The sequence below is a fragment of the Tinamus guttatus genome, unplaced genomic scaffold (genome assembly GCF_059628265.1).
Source record: "Tinamus guttatus ecotype Peru unplaced genomic scaffold, ASM5962826v1 Tinamus_guttatus_pri_ptg000492l, whole genome shotgun sequence".
Classification (NCBI taxonomy): domain Eukaryota; kingdom Metazoa; phylum Chordata; class Aves; order Tinamiformes; family Tinamidae; genus Tinamus; species Tinamus guttatus.
Genome location: NW_028289026.1, coordinates 947,711 through 961,098, shown reverse-complemented (window position 1 = coordinate 961,098; position 13,388 = coordinate 947,711). Strand labels below are relative to the sequence as shown.

General features: G+C 37.4%; 1 protein-coding gene across 1 annotated transcript; it reads right to left on the bottom strand.

Annotated features, from left to right (window-relative positions):
• Window positions 1-1,197: 1,197 nt before the first annotated feature.
• MED30 (mediator complex subunit 30) lies at window positions 1,198-12,856 on the bottom strand. The gene is made up of 4 exons (XM_010220484.2): window positions 12,667-12,856; window positions 11,921-12,079; window positions 8,350-8,460; window positions 1,198-1,583 (listed from the first exon to the last, which is right to left on the bottom strand). The coding sequence occupies exons 1-4, from the start codon at window positions 12,838-12,840 to the stop codon at window positions 1,488-1,490; spliced, it is 540 nt and encodes a 179-aa protein (XP_010218786.1). The 5' UTR covers window positions 12,841-12,856; the 3' UTR covers window positions 1,198-1,487.
• Window positions 12,857-13,388: the final 532 nt, after the last annotated feature.

Below are 13,388 nucleotides of genomic sequence, written 5' to 3'. Positions count from 1 at the left end.
TGGGCGACTTAAATGGGAACTCAATAGTTCCACTACCAGTTTTGCCACTGAAAGTTATCAATGTTTCCATCCGTAAAATGGCAGTAAAGACTGTTGGGCATACACTAATCTGTTAAAAGTATTCAAAGGAGGGGAAAAAGGAGAAGAAATTGGACATAACTTCCCCCAAGAAAATCATGTATTGTTAAACCATATATAAGGTGTGACTGTCACATGCCAGTGATTTTTACCTCAAGGAGTGGGCAAATGGGTTGAGATTATATATAAATAAAAACTTCAACAAGAAACCAGTGCATCATCTGTAAAAAAAAAAAAATGTGCCTCTCTAATTCACCAGAATTCAGAGAGTATTAAAATACTGCAGTGTATAAAGGACATCTGTAGGATACCATTCAGTTGGATTCTTCAGAAGGTTTGAGGAAGACTTTCACACAAAACTATTAAGGAGTCTAAGTGGGCATGGGATGGGCATTAAAGGCAATACACTAAAAACAAGTCATAGGGATGACCAGTTTTCAACTTTTGTTGTTTTCAACAAACATTAACAGCACAACAGTACTTGACAAATACTGAAGAGATGCATAACCTATTTGAATATTTGAATATTTTCAGTGCTAATAAAAATTGTGAGGACAACCCAAGGAAGTTAAAATTAGCCATGTAAGCAAAACAAAATTATAATCTTCAAGACTAGCACAAGACAACAAACTACTCATATACACCGGCAATCACAGTAAAATGATCTGTGGAAAGAGAACAAATAATTCCTACCCTATATAACGGTACAGAAGGATGAGGCCCAACAATGCTTACAGCACTACTTAAATGGTAACACAGTTACAGAAGAAGCTAAGGTTCATGAGATCAGAAGCCTACACTTAAAAGGACTTAATTATACTAATGAGGATAGGTGTAATCTATGTGACTTCTTGTATTTTGGTCCAATCTAATACCACACATATACAGTGACAAGATGACCAGATATGGAGTAGGAGTCTATAGGTTCCCCTAATGGGTCCATATTGACTCATAATTTCCAATAATTTATTTCAGCCTTGCAGCTTACTGAAACAACCTTTGTGTATTGTGATTTCTTCCACAGATGGGAGTGGTCTGCACTGTAGAATGGCATGCAAACATCTTTAAGTGCTGTGTGTAATACACAAACTAGAAATACTCCATTTGTATATACAAAAATATACAGCAAATCCAATTATTATTGTATGTTACAGAATTTGTTATATGCAGCCCAACAGAATCTCTCAGATACAAACCAGAGGATTAATCTTTTATGAAAGAAAGCCAACAGTATTTAAATTATTAGGAAAAAACCAACATTTTAATATTGAAAACTTTTGAAATATTACTGCAACATGATTGTGGGAAAAACATATTAATCCTTAGAAAGAATCAAGTATATCTGAAAAAAACAAAACAAAACAGAATCTCTTCTCTTTATGAAGTTTGATTTTAAGTTGTCTCCTTGTTCAGTTCCGCATTGCCAACATGGCATTTATGTCCCAAATGAGATTCCGTAACTGATCCATGATCTGCTTCAGCTGCTGATTCTTCTGCTTTAGTTTCTGTGGGAAGAGTGCATTAAATTTTTTTTTGCAATCAAATTAGATAATATAATCAGAAAATCAATAAAAGTCACATTATGAAATAGTACATGGATCTTTCTCTCAGCTGAGAGCAGAACTGGTGTGATAAAGTAATCACTTTTAAAGATATCTGTAAAACATAAGAGTCCAAAGTGAAGAACAACTGTTAGAAGGGAATGCTGTCCTCAAGAAACAGATACTTTTATGTGATTATATGTTGCATGAAGTGGATGCTCAGCAAAGTGACAAATTAACAGCAGTATGAACAAAGCATGATGCACAGTCACTCAAGCTTTCTAACCCTTCCGCTTATGTGGTTCAACCCCAAGGTCCTACTGAAGCTGTGTCTTAAAACAGATATTCCTCAGCATGCTAAAGTCTTTAAAAATGCATTATTTGCTTTTGTGAACTACTGAAGCACCTGAAAAAACAGAAGAACAGTCAAATTGCTTCTGTTTGAGTCCTTAAGCAGAACCTGAAAATAAAGTCAGTTTGGATAAAAAATCAGCACATTCAATCACTGCACAATCTCCCCAACCTCTCACATTTCACAGTAATACATGTACTTGTCCGATTTATTCATTTTCCTGCTCAAATCAAAGCCACCAAGAACCAAACTACTGCATATTGTTAACATTAAACATATGCCCTTTGTTTCATTTAGATTTCATAAAGATAACAGCCTTTTTACATTAGCGATTAGACTCCTACTCATGAGGGCAATCCAGAGGGAAGACTTATTACCATCAAAAGATGACAAACTATTACAAATGTTCCAGGTAGACATAACTTTGTTCTGTGCACTGTGCAAATGGAAATACATTAAAAGGGTAATTCAGATGAGTAGCAAAACCAAAGCAAATGAAACAGGGCTAAAAAGGAGCAACACGCCTTGATATTCTGAAAATCAGTCTCCTGAATTTGGATGTGGGCAACACAATAATCTTCCTGAATTGCCCAGCTGGTGAGATGAAAAGAAGTCCAGAAGAAAAAGAAAGCCTATATACACTTCAGACCTGTAAAAAATTGCCTTAGGCTTACATTATATGGGGAACATTCCACTCTAAGAAAGGAAATATCCCTGAGCACACACTTTGGCAGACACATTTCTGGAATTCCACAATTTCTGAAAACAGACCACAACTCCGAAGTCTCCTGAGAAACGCGACAGCTCACATGCGCTAAGACAGAATTTCTCACCAAGCATCATGACAGACTAAAAATTATTTTAACTATAACTATGTAGATATTATCTAAATTTTTACTCCCATTTGCTAAGCCAAGATGGCACTTTATGCAGCAGAGAACCAACAGAACCAAACAGAACCAACAGAACCAGAGAACCAAACAGAAGAGCTAGAACTCAGAAGCAAGTAGCAAGCGTGGCATCCAGATGGATAAACTGCAAGATTTTCCCTACAGAAGATAATGGTGTAGGATCCTGATGTTTGAGAAGGTGCAAGAGGGATGAGAAAACCAGTACATTCATACCTGCAAAATTTTTAACATATTTCCATTTGCCATGCTCAACATTCAGTCTCTGAGACATGAATGAATCCTAGATTAAAACTATAACTTTAATGCAAACTGTCATTCAGCTAATACTGATGACGTCATTTATTTTTCAAAGTCTTCATCAACAGAAACAAAGGCTAAATAAAAACTGATGGTTCTAAAGTTACAAATAGAAAGAGTAGCTATTACCCTCTGATACTGCAGATTTTGCTCTTTCCATCCATTTTTAATTATACTATTACGTACTCTCACGTAGCTATGCTCATGTAAGCCCAAACTACTTTGCACAGGATACACCCAAAAAGTTAATGCTGTAAGACATTTTTTTTGGTGCAAATCTTATGAAACGGGAAGTTATCTGATTTTTACTTGATACTAGGCAAGCTGGATTAACTTCAAGTTGGATTCACTTGGTTTTGGTGTCTGTAAAGACAACAAGCAAACCTACAGAATTTTAGATCCTATTCTTCAGTATGTTATTATCTCTTTTTCTTTCAGAGATGGAAAGCATCTCTGCATGGAAAACACCATCTCTGGAAAGATGGTTCTCTGTGGTGAAAAATAGTCTATCAGGGAAACAAAACTCCACTTTTGAGAGTATGGTCTGCTAATTGAAATGTGCAGAGTGATTTTATTACCCATCTCTGACAGGCAGTGGTCCGCACCACGGACTACTATACAATTAATATGTTCTGCACTACTGGCAATCCTGGCCTCTGGTTTAGACTTTGCTGAGCCAGTAAGAACATCTTGAATTCATTCTAATCTTGGAAAGAAAGGTGAAATTGTCTTCTTGGGAAATGGCTGAGATCTGTGAGCAGTTTCTGCAGCAGTGACAAATTTCTGCATGGACAGATTGCTTGCAAGTGGTCTCCCACTCTTTCCTTCTGCTGAAATGGTATAGTTGAACTCTGTTTGTCAGCATTAACAGTTGTATGAAACAAAACAAAACAGAAAAACCCACACTCTTAAGTCAGACCTTCATAATAAAATTTTTGCAGTTAGGAGCAGTTGTGTCCTTAAGACAAAAAGGAATTTGGGCTTCCAGTCTCACAACTGGAAGAAAAACTGCCCCTTGTGCATACATAGCCTGTGTTGCTTGAAAGAAGCAGAGCCACCAGCGACAGCCTGTGCTGCATGTTCAGCATATTGAACCAGACAGCAACTGCCTCTGTCCTCTGCACTGTCACTCAAAGAGGTCAACGTTTTAGTTAAGCGTCATTGAAATAGGTGGATGCTTCCTTCATACTAACTGCTGTAATACTACTATATTCAGTTAATACTATTAATTAATACTGTCATAGCCACTTAATTCAATTAATTAATACTATTATATTCAACGGTGAGGTCTGAGGTCTTATTTAGTTAGTATCCCTCAAACTGTATAGCTTGTGATGGAATCAGGCAGTTTCCGGGGCACTTCTCTAGCACGCTCCCCACTGATCCATCTCCTCTCTTTATACAGAAGAATTAATTCAGCACCAATTCACAGTCCTCTGTTCAGAGCTCAGTTTGGTTAGTCCTAAGCAGAAAAGACTTAATACTGTCTTCGGCTACTTGATGGAGGACCACAGGAAAAACAAAGACGGACCATTCTTGGAGGTGTGCACCAAAAGGACAAGGAGTAATGGAAAAGTAAAACTTAGAATATCCCAATTTAATATTAGGAATTTTTCTTTCATGGTGAGATTTGTCAAACACTAAGCAAGGGTACAGAAAAGGCAGACTCTATGTTCTTATGGATATTCAAAATGCTATGGGACCTAAGCCTGAACAAATGGATCTAACTTGAATAGCTGGCCCTTTTCGAGATTGAGGTTGGATAAAACAATCTTCAGAGCTCCTTCAAAATCTAAATTCATCTTCAATTTTATGACTGCAGAGAGTAAATTTGGTTACCCAAACTGCATGGAATTGTGCCCAATGCAGATCAACAGCCTGAGAAGGTGCCCAAATAAACAATTTTTACTCTCCTGCCAAATTGTACCTTGGTGCAAGTTCAGATTCCATGTGAAAAGGATTCTACAAAAACAAATTAGGATGAAAATAGATTCAAACTGTGCAGAACTGGATGACAGTTTAAAAAGAATATAAACTTACAGCACACTTTAAAGCAGTTTTTCTCCAAAAAGGAAAGCTAATCAAAAATGTCTGTCATTTTAAGCACTACTTCCTAAAACAACATCAGCTCTAAAGCATGATGGATTTGGTACCAAAGAGCCCTGGGGTTGATTCACAATGACTTAACTCAAAAGTCTGTAAAGTCAATTGCTTTGTCCTATTTCAGCAAGATTACGGTTAACTAGTTAGTAGAGTTAACTAGTTAGGACTACTGAGATATTTTCTGTTTTAAGTCCTGTCTAATATACTCCAAGACCAATGACTCAAAGTGAGTCTAATATCTTTAAAATAGTGCACATGATGCCACAGCTGAAATGCAGGGAATCTGCAGGCAGAACGTCACCCTCTAATTGTTGCAAAGAACAAATGGCTTCAATGAAAACTGGATCAGGATTTCTATTAGTAGACCAATGCAAACAGTAAACTGCTCTGGAACAGTAAATTCCAGAAGAGAGTCAACCATCTCACCAATTTACAGTCTTGGAAAGTAAATACAGACAGAGTAAGCAAAATCTTTCAGAAGTTGGGGGGAGATGTGTGTAGTAAAGCAGCTGAGTTAGTGCTGAATAAGTAGATTTTTTTCTTTCTAATAATATCGGCTCATACTTACTCTTATTAGTAACTGCTTATATGGCAAAAATCCTTTTTACTTTTAAGCTTAATTGATTTTATTTAAACCTACTATTCTTAAATATTATCAAAATGTCAGAACAGGAATTCATTACTTTGTAGACTGATTTATATTGTAAATTAATGGACAAGTGCTTCTTAACCAAGGTGAAGGCATGAAATTTTTTGCCCTAAGATCAAACAAATCTGATATAGAAGAATAAATAAAGAAATAAAAAGGTGTGATTATAAACTACCTGTGCTCAAAGACCTAGGAGATGAGCACAGGAGCTGGTGATGGTGGCTCCTGACATGGACTTTCTTGTGTGAGGGTAGATGATCCACAAGATATTAGTTTGGGTCGTGCTCCCTATTGCAGGGTACACATGCTGCCGTTGCAGTGCACAACGGGTTGCTAATGAGACCAGACTGGCTGAAAGTCATAGAATGAAGGGCAAAAGCAGCTGAAACGGGCAAGGCCTAAGGATTCAAATGAATCAAAACTGTCATAATGTTTGGGTTATTGCAATAATTTTTTTTTTGTATTTGAAACATGAAAGATTCAAATGGTACAGCCTACCTGCAGCAAAAAAAAATGGACTACCTGAGCAGAAGAACCATCAAAAGGATGGAGAAAAGATAGTGGATTTAGAACACGTAAAGCTTCCTTATCTGTTACATCAGTTTCCCTGTCCTAGCAATTTTATCCAGACTTTACATTACTGAAAGCACGCCAAAAAAAATTAGGCAAAATTGATTTGATTTGGAGACAGAAGTCACATACTATACAGAAGTGAAAAGCTATCAGGAGTACCAGCTAAGAAGCAGAGAGACTATGTGAGCCCAACAGGGTGAGAAATTAGACCAATTAACCTGATTTTATTGATTTTTTGAAAAAGAAAAAAAATGTTTTAAATCGAGTCATTAAAAACAAAACATTTCCTATTTTTGTGCTTTAGTAAAATTTGAACTTTGAGGCTGGTAGTGGATGTGCTTATACAGCTGGAAAGAGACTAAAAAAAGCATTTTCAAAATGCTTTCAAAAAGCTTATTTTCAAAAAGAAGTATTTTGAAAATTTCTTTTGCAGCAGTTAGTAAATATTCATCCACAAAAAGTACTACAGAAAGTTCAACTATCTTCTAAAGATTTATTGTGAAAAAGCTGGAAAAGAGATTTAGGCTTTTAAATGTAAATAAGGATTTCAGAGTATATTTAAATGAAAATCTAAGTACTTTTTTTAACTACCAGGGTGCCACCCATATTACTGTAGCACCATCAACCCTTTTAAGGTTTAGATCTCATCATAAACATTTATGAAATTCTTTTCACAAGATCATACCAAGGAGATTTAAAAAGCATATTAGCATACAAGTACAACAACAAGGGCAAAAACATGTCATAAAACTATCAAAAACACAGCAAATGTAGACAGTTGAGCTTATCAACAGTTAAAGATTGCAAATAAATGTGCATAAATTCACAGTAGAACATTACATACAATATATACAACCCTGTTACATCAGAACAAATAGAAAAAAAATGCAACAGGAAAGCTGACAACTCTTTTCTATAAATTTGTCTTGCCCCACTTTTATCCTCACATTATGCATTTATTTTTTTCTAAATAAGTGCAGTTAAAAATTATCTATTTAACCCTAATTGTTGAAGTCATAGGAAAATATAAAAAATACTTTAAAAGATGAAAATCCACTGATTACTCTGCCTATAAAGAAGTATTTTATTCATTAATTTCATTTGCTCAGATGTTTTTGTGGATAAAGCCTCCTTTTTATGTAGTATTTCCAGATATCAGACCCTCTAAAATATTTAATTAATACTATTTGGTATTTCAGAGATTGAACGAACAATGATCAAAACTATGGTCTGGTAAAGTATTTTTTATCTTCAATATTATATTAGCTTTTCCTACAGAAAATGTATTTTTAGATTTGAATGAATCTTTAGTAATTTTATCTGACATTCAAACTAAAATTTTTAAAGCATCTTTTTCATATATAGCGCATTTTTTTCTGAATGCATCATGATTCAACAAATGCTATGTTTAACAAAGGCAATATTCTTTCTTGAAATGCCAAAATACAAAAGGTAGCTCTGAAAATCCCTTATTAATTCAGAATATTATAGTAATAATTCACCTAAATTCCATATACCTTTTTAACCCACTAACCTATAAAAAGCTTTCAAGTCCAAAAATTCAAACAGGCACCTTCCCTGCATCTGCACTGTCAGTTCATAGTAAATTAAGCATAACTATAACATACAGCATTCAGAAGTGTGTTGGTTTAAAAAGAGGCACAAGGTAAAATGCTAATATATCTAAACTTCTGCCAGCTAAAAAAAAAAAAAAAGTTTCCTAAAAGGTAATTCTGAAATAGTCCCATACAATAAATTTTCATTGGCATTTAGTACAGCAATGCAGGCTTTGTAATTACAGAGTGACATCTTCTGTCTTATGCAAATCAATCTCAACTTCCTTACCTTATTAACTTCCAAGATTTCCCTTCTTTCCTCAGTAGCAAAACGAAGCTGACTAGCAGCACCACGATCATCATGCTTGGATCCATCTTCTTCAACATATGGAATAAGTTGCTGTAAAGACAGCAAGCACTCGCTTAAAACAAAACAAAAGGTGAAAGCAGGAGATACAGAAGACACTGCCATTTTCTCCAGAGGTTCGTCCTTCTCAGGACAAAAAATGTGGAAACAGGTTCACCCCATCACCCCAGAACCAAAGGCCTTGCAATGGTCTCTGCCTGTTCTCCATGAAAATCCATCGCTTCAGAAAGATGCAGTCCCCCACACAGCCATAGCTAGGCCGGAGGAATTTCACAACTGTTGGCAAAAGCCAGTCTTAACATTTAAAGATTTCTGATAAGCAAGTGATTATTGTATTCCTGAACACAGTAGATTAAGGATTTCATTAACAGGAAAAATTGCTGTCACCAGCTGACAGGCAACCAGAGTCTTAGTTTTTCTTTTTGATCAATAACTTGCTGCATATTAACAAGGCTCCTCTCCAATGATTAGCACAAGAGCTTCTCTTGCCTTCACAATTTAACATTTCACATCAGTGGCCTTCGTGACTAGACTTTTGAAAATGCCAGCTTTGAGCACGACAACACTGTTATGACTTCTGGGCAGTAAAGAACCTACTTCCTACCCTGCAATAACACTCAAGATCAGACAAGACTTAAAAAGAAAACAAACAAACAAACAAACAATATCTCACTGAAATACAAAGTCATTTTTCTTTCTAACTACCAGTACGCTGAATACCAGAGTCAACTTCAATACTATTCCAGCTACTAGCTAAATAGAACGAACTCATGGTTTATTAAAGCAGAAGTCCATTTCTAGTTTTGTCTCCTGAATTCCAACTTCCTATATGGAGACAGAGATACTCTACAAATTTCTGTTGTCTAAGGACAGCAACAGATGAAGTGCACTTAAGTGACTTCCTTTAACCCACAGCCTTGGTTTTAAGCTAGATAGGATATTAATATATGAGCGTCTCTATAGTAAAAGATCTATATGATAAAGCATTAGCTTCTGATGTACAGACATATCTTTTAAAATATGTTAGGGATCCCCGATTATGTTTTTCATGCAGCATGTCCCCAGAACAATTTATTCTTATGCAAATATACTCTTGACAGAGTTGAAGAGATCTGGTTTCCATGGACAGCATGTGCAAAATTTTAAGCCAGCATATGCCAGCACTGCCACCAAACACAGTATCTTTTTCCCATTCTCAGTTGGGCGTCTTTTCCCTGCATAATTTCTATGCACTGTAGCATGGAACAGGCTAATGACAAGATCCCAAATGTGGTTATGAAGACATTTGGGTCAGAAAACAAGAAGCAGCACCTTCGATGGTGAGAATGAGCAGCCAAGGCAGCATAAGGCTGATACTAGCAACAACATCTTGCATTGGATTGTTGACAAACTACAATGTGTTTTACTAGTCCACTTTTTAAAATTTTACACACATGAAGTTATTGTTACTATAAAGATTGTAATGATAATCTTTATAATTATAAAGATTATAATATTTTAGTGATATACTAAGTATGACTTACAGATGACTTTAAACAGAAACCCAATACTTCGTTAATACCCTAATTTTGACTTGCAATTTGGATGAGCCTCTGTTTGGCTATTCTTAAGATCATATCCACAGTTGCCTAATAAGAATTTTTCTATAAGGATCTTCCACTGTGATCTCCTCAAGTATGTAATACATGCAAGCTTGCAAGCTTCTCTTGAAGCCAAAATATTTGATAAAGGATTTCTCAATGAGTATTAACATATTTACCCTTCTTTAAAAAAAGGAATTAAGAAAATGCAGCAGGCCCTTGAAGAGCCACAGAAGCAAGCAGAAAGTACAAAATTACAAGACAAGATGACGAGTGAGGGTGGCATTCCATCTAAGTATTGCCAGGCAGCAATTGCTAAAGGATCAAACAATTAGTCATTGAATAATTGCCTCTCTTGTTCAATGAAATCTCATACGAAGGCTGAAAAAAGAGGAGGGTAGAGCATCATACATCTATCCCACCAGACAGATAGGAATCAATTACGTGGAAAGAAAAACCATTAAAGAATTTGACTGTTTAAAAGGAGATTTGGTGACCTCCTTTAAAGATATACTCCAAATGTCAGTCATTAAATAGTATGATTGAGACTGTCCTTGGAAAGATAAAACAACAGTTTAAAAAAAACGATGAAGAGAAATTATGTGACACTTAATTCCTCTCAACTCATAAAATATGAGGAAGTAGCATTCTGCTAACTTCAGAGCAGTAAAGACTAAGCTGATGAAAACGAAAAAAAAATCCATGTGTTGGCTGAAAACTCAGCTGTGCATAAATGATCAAGAAGGCCTTGGTTTACAAAAATTTAAAGGGACTGGTCATTGTCCCTGATAGCAGGGGAAAAAAAAAAAAAAAAGGAGTGGCTCTTCCTCATCCCAACTGCACATGTAATAAAGAAACATCAAAAGCATTTCAAGGGGATACTGAACTCAAAGGGGTATTCAAGGGGGTATTCATCTTTTGTATACAAGCCAACATTAACAAATCATGAAAACTATATTTTTCATAGAAGAGTTGTGTTAATAGAAGAGTTGCTTGCTGTAAGGTTTCTCAGTACCTTTCTCTGAAACACGACAGAGACAGCTAAGAAAAGCAGATTACTAGACTAGATATAAGCATATGGCTATTTCTTAATTTCCTTATTCCTACCTAGTGATAAGACTCAAATATAAAACATCTTGTTTAAATGCTAAAAATCCAACAGACAACCAGAAGCTTGTTAATACACTGGCCTCCGAATGCAGAGGTCAGTAATAAGAGAACTTCACAGTCCTGGTGATAACAGAGCTGGAAAAATGAGATCATAGTACCCAAACCACAACCTAAATGGGTTTTAAGAGTATCATTAAGAACTAAAACTAATTTATGCATGTGGGGGGAAAAATAAAGTTCTGATCTTATTAGAAATAGTACTTTTATCTGAGAAAAATTTAGCCATTTCTGCTAAGTGTTACACTCTCAATCTCTCGACCGCCACTGCACATTCATATTTGGTTCACATTGGCACAGCAGTTAATGGCTGAGTGAAGGAAGTACAGAGGCCGTGACTGACAGGAAGAGCAAGGGAACAAGCTCTGTTAGTCAGAAAGACAGGCTGGCGGGTAAGTGTTTGAGGTGGCCTTTTCCCATTAAAACAACCTTATTTAACAAAAGAGAAAAAAAAAAGTAGCTAGTGGAAACGAAGCGATGAGTACGCCAAGGAGGCTGATAGAAAAGACTAAAATCTGAGCTGAAGCTTGATTTCAAAACACGATCCCTCCCATTTAAAAGTTACTGGCAGCATGAAACTTTCACAATCTTTCGACCAGTTCTAAATAATAAATAAAAGTCAGTCCACTGAAGGATTCCTCATTTAAAATGTTTATGGTGGCTCCCTGGAGTAGTCGAGGAAAATGGGTGGCATGTTAAACTGGCAATTCTGATTTGTAATTTATATATAAGATAAAGGTACTTACTTCTATGGGAACTGGATCAAGCCCTGCACAGTTTTCATTGCATTTGTCATAGACTAATCGCAGTTTTCTGAAGAGTATTGACAGCTGACGGAGATGCTCCTGCAGCTTTCCCAGCCTGTCCTGGTACGTCCCAGTATGGTAAGTAACACCATTTGGTAACTTGGAAAACCAGAAGCCAAAAAAGTTATAAGTATTGAAGTTTCTCTCACAGTCACTAAATAAAATAAATGAGGGGGTTAATTATACATTGGAAAACAAGGTAATCACAGTATTTCCACAAAAGCCATGGGAATTCTCTGATATTCTCTTTATCCCAATGACTCTGAATCTTATTTGCTCCTCTGATCCGTCAAATTGCTGCTGTCAGACATCCTTGTGTGTTTTGCATTTTACCCATTCCCAACCTCCCTGTAACTTCCAGTTAATGTCTTCAACATGCTTTAAAATGACACTGTTTTCAACCTCTTACCAGCACTGCATGTCTCAATCTTCAGGTCACAATTCAAACTCAAGACAAAAGCAACTTAACTGTAAGTACATACATCTATACCCAAAATAATCACAGTAGACACCCTGTGGGGGAAGGAAACTATATAGTGAACAAGAGAGATATATGTGTATATATACTTACATACCTAAGCTTGTATGTGTATATATATATATATACACATTTATGTGGGTGATAATAAAAATGCAGGAAGAGAATTTGGGGCCTTAAAAAAAAAAAAAAAAAAGAGGCTCCTCACCTGCATGTTTCTGAGCAGCTGGAAGATCTCCATGGTTCGGAACACGATGTCCTGAACGGTCTCCTGGCCGATTCGGCAGAGCGAGGCCGTGTTGACCTCCCGGGCCGCCTGGGCCTGCGTGCCGGAGAAGGCGCCGGGCGGCATCCCCGCCCCGGCCAGGGGGGGTGTCGACATCTCCCGGTGCCGCGGGGCGCAGGGGGCCGCGCTCACGGGTGCCCGGCGGGGGCCGTCCCGGCCCTGTCGGCCCGTGTCGCGACAGCCCCGCTCCGCAGGGCCGGGGCGCCGCGTCGCCCGGGAAACGCGCGACCGGAAGCGCGCGGCGGAGCCGCGCAGGAAGTGACGTGACGGCAACGGCCGCTTGCGCGCGAGCCGGTGGCGGGCGGGGGGCGCGGCAGGGGGGGGATCTCGTCCTCCCTTCCCCGTCGTGTATTAAAGAAAAGTAGAAACCTGATACGTGAAACAGCCTTGTTAAAGGAAGAAGAAAGCAACCAAGGAACGTCCAGGGGCAGAACCACCCAAACATCGCATCAGAGGCGTTTTGCTGCACCCTCCCCTCCAGTAACAGATTAATGAGGGGAAAAACCTTCCCCCTGCGTCCAAGTTGGAACTTTTTGCTGCCAAATTAACTTCTCCAAAATACCTAGGGCACGATATAAATAATTGCAAAGTATTTTAACAAATACCCTACATGGGAAAGGCAAAAGACGTTGCTTTGATGGAGA

What these genes read in the sequence shown, in the direction of transcription:
- MED30 (XM_010220484.2), bottom strand. Translation starts at nt 12,840, where the DNA reads ATGTCGACACCCCCCCTGGCCGGGGCGGGGATGCCGCCCGGCGCCTTC. An exon ending in TTGATCCAGTTCCCATAGAA is followed by an intron (nt 8,461 to 11,920) that starts GTAAGTACCTTT and finishes CTGTCTTTACAG; the next exon opens with CAACTTATTCCATATGTTGA. An exon ending in AAATCTTGGAAGTTAATAAG is followed by an intron (nt 1,584 to 8,349) that starts GTAAGGAAGTTG and finishes CTCTTCCCACAG; the next exon opens with AAACTAAAGCAGAAGAATCA.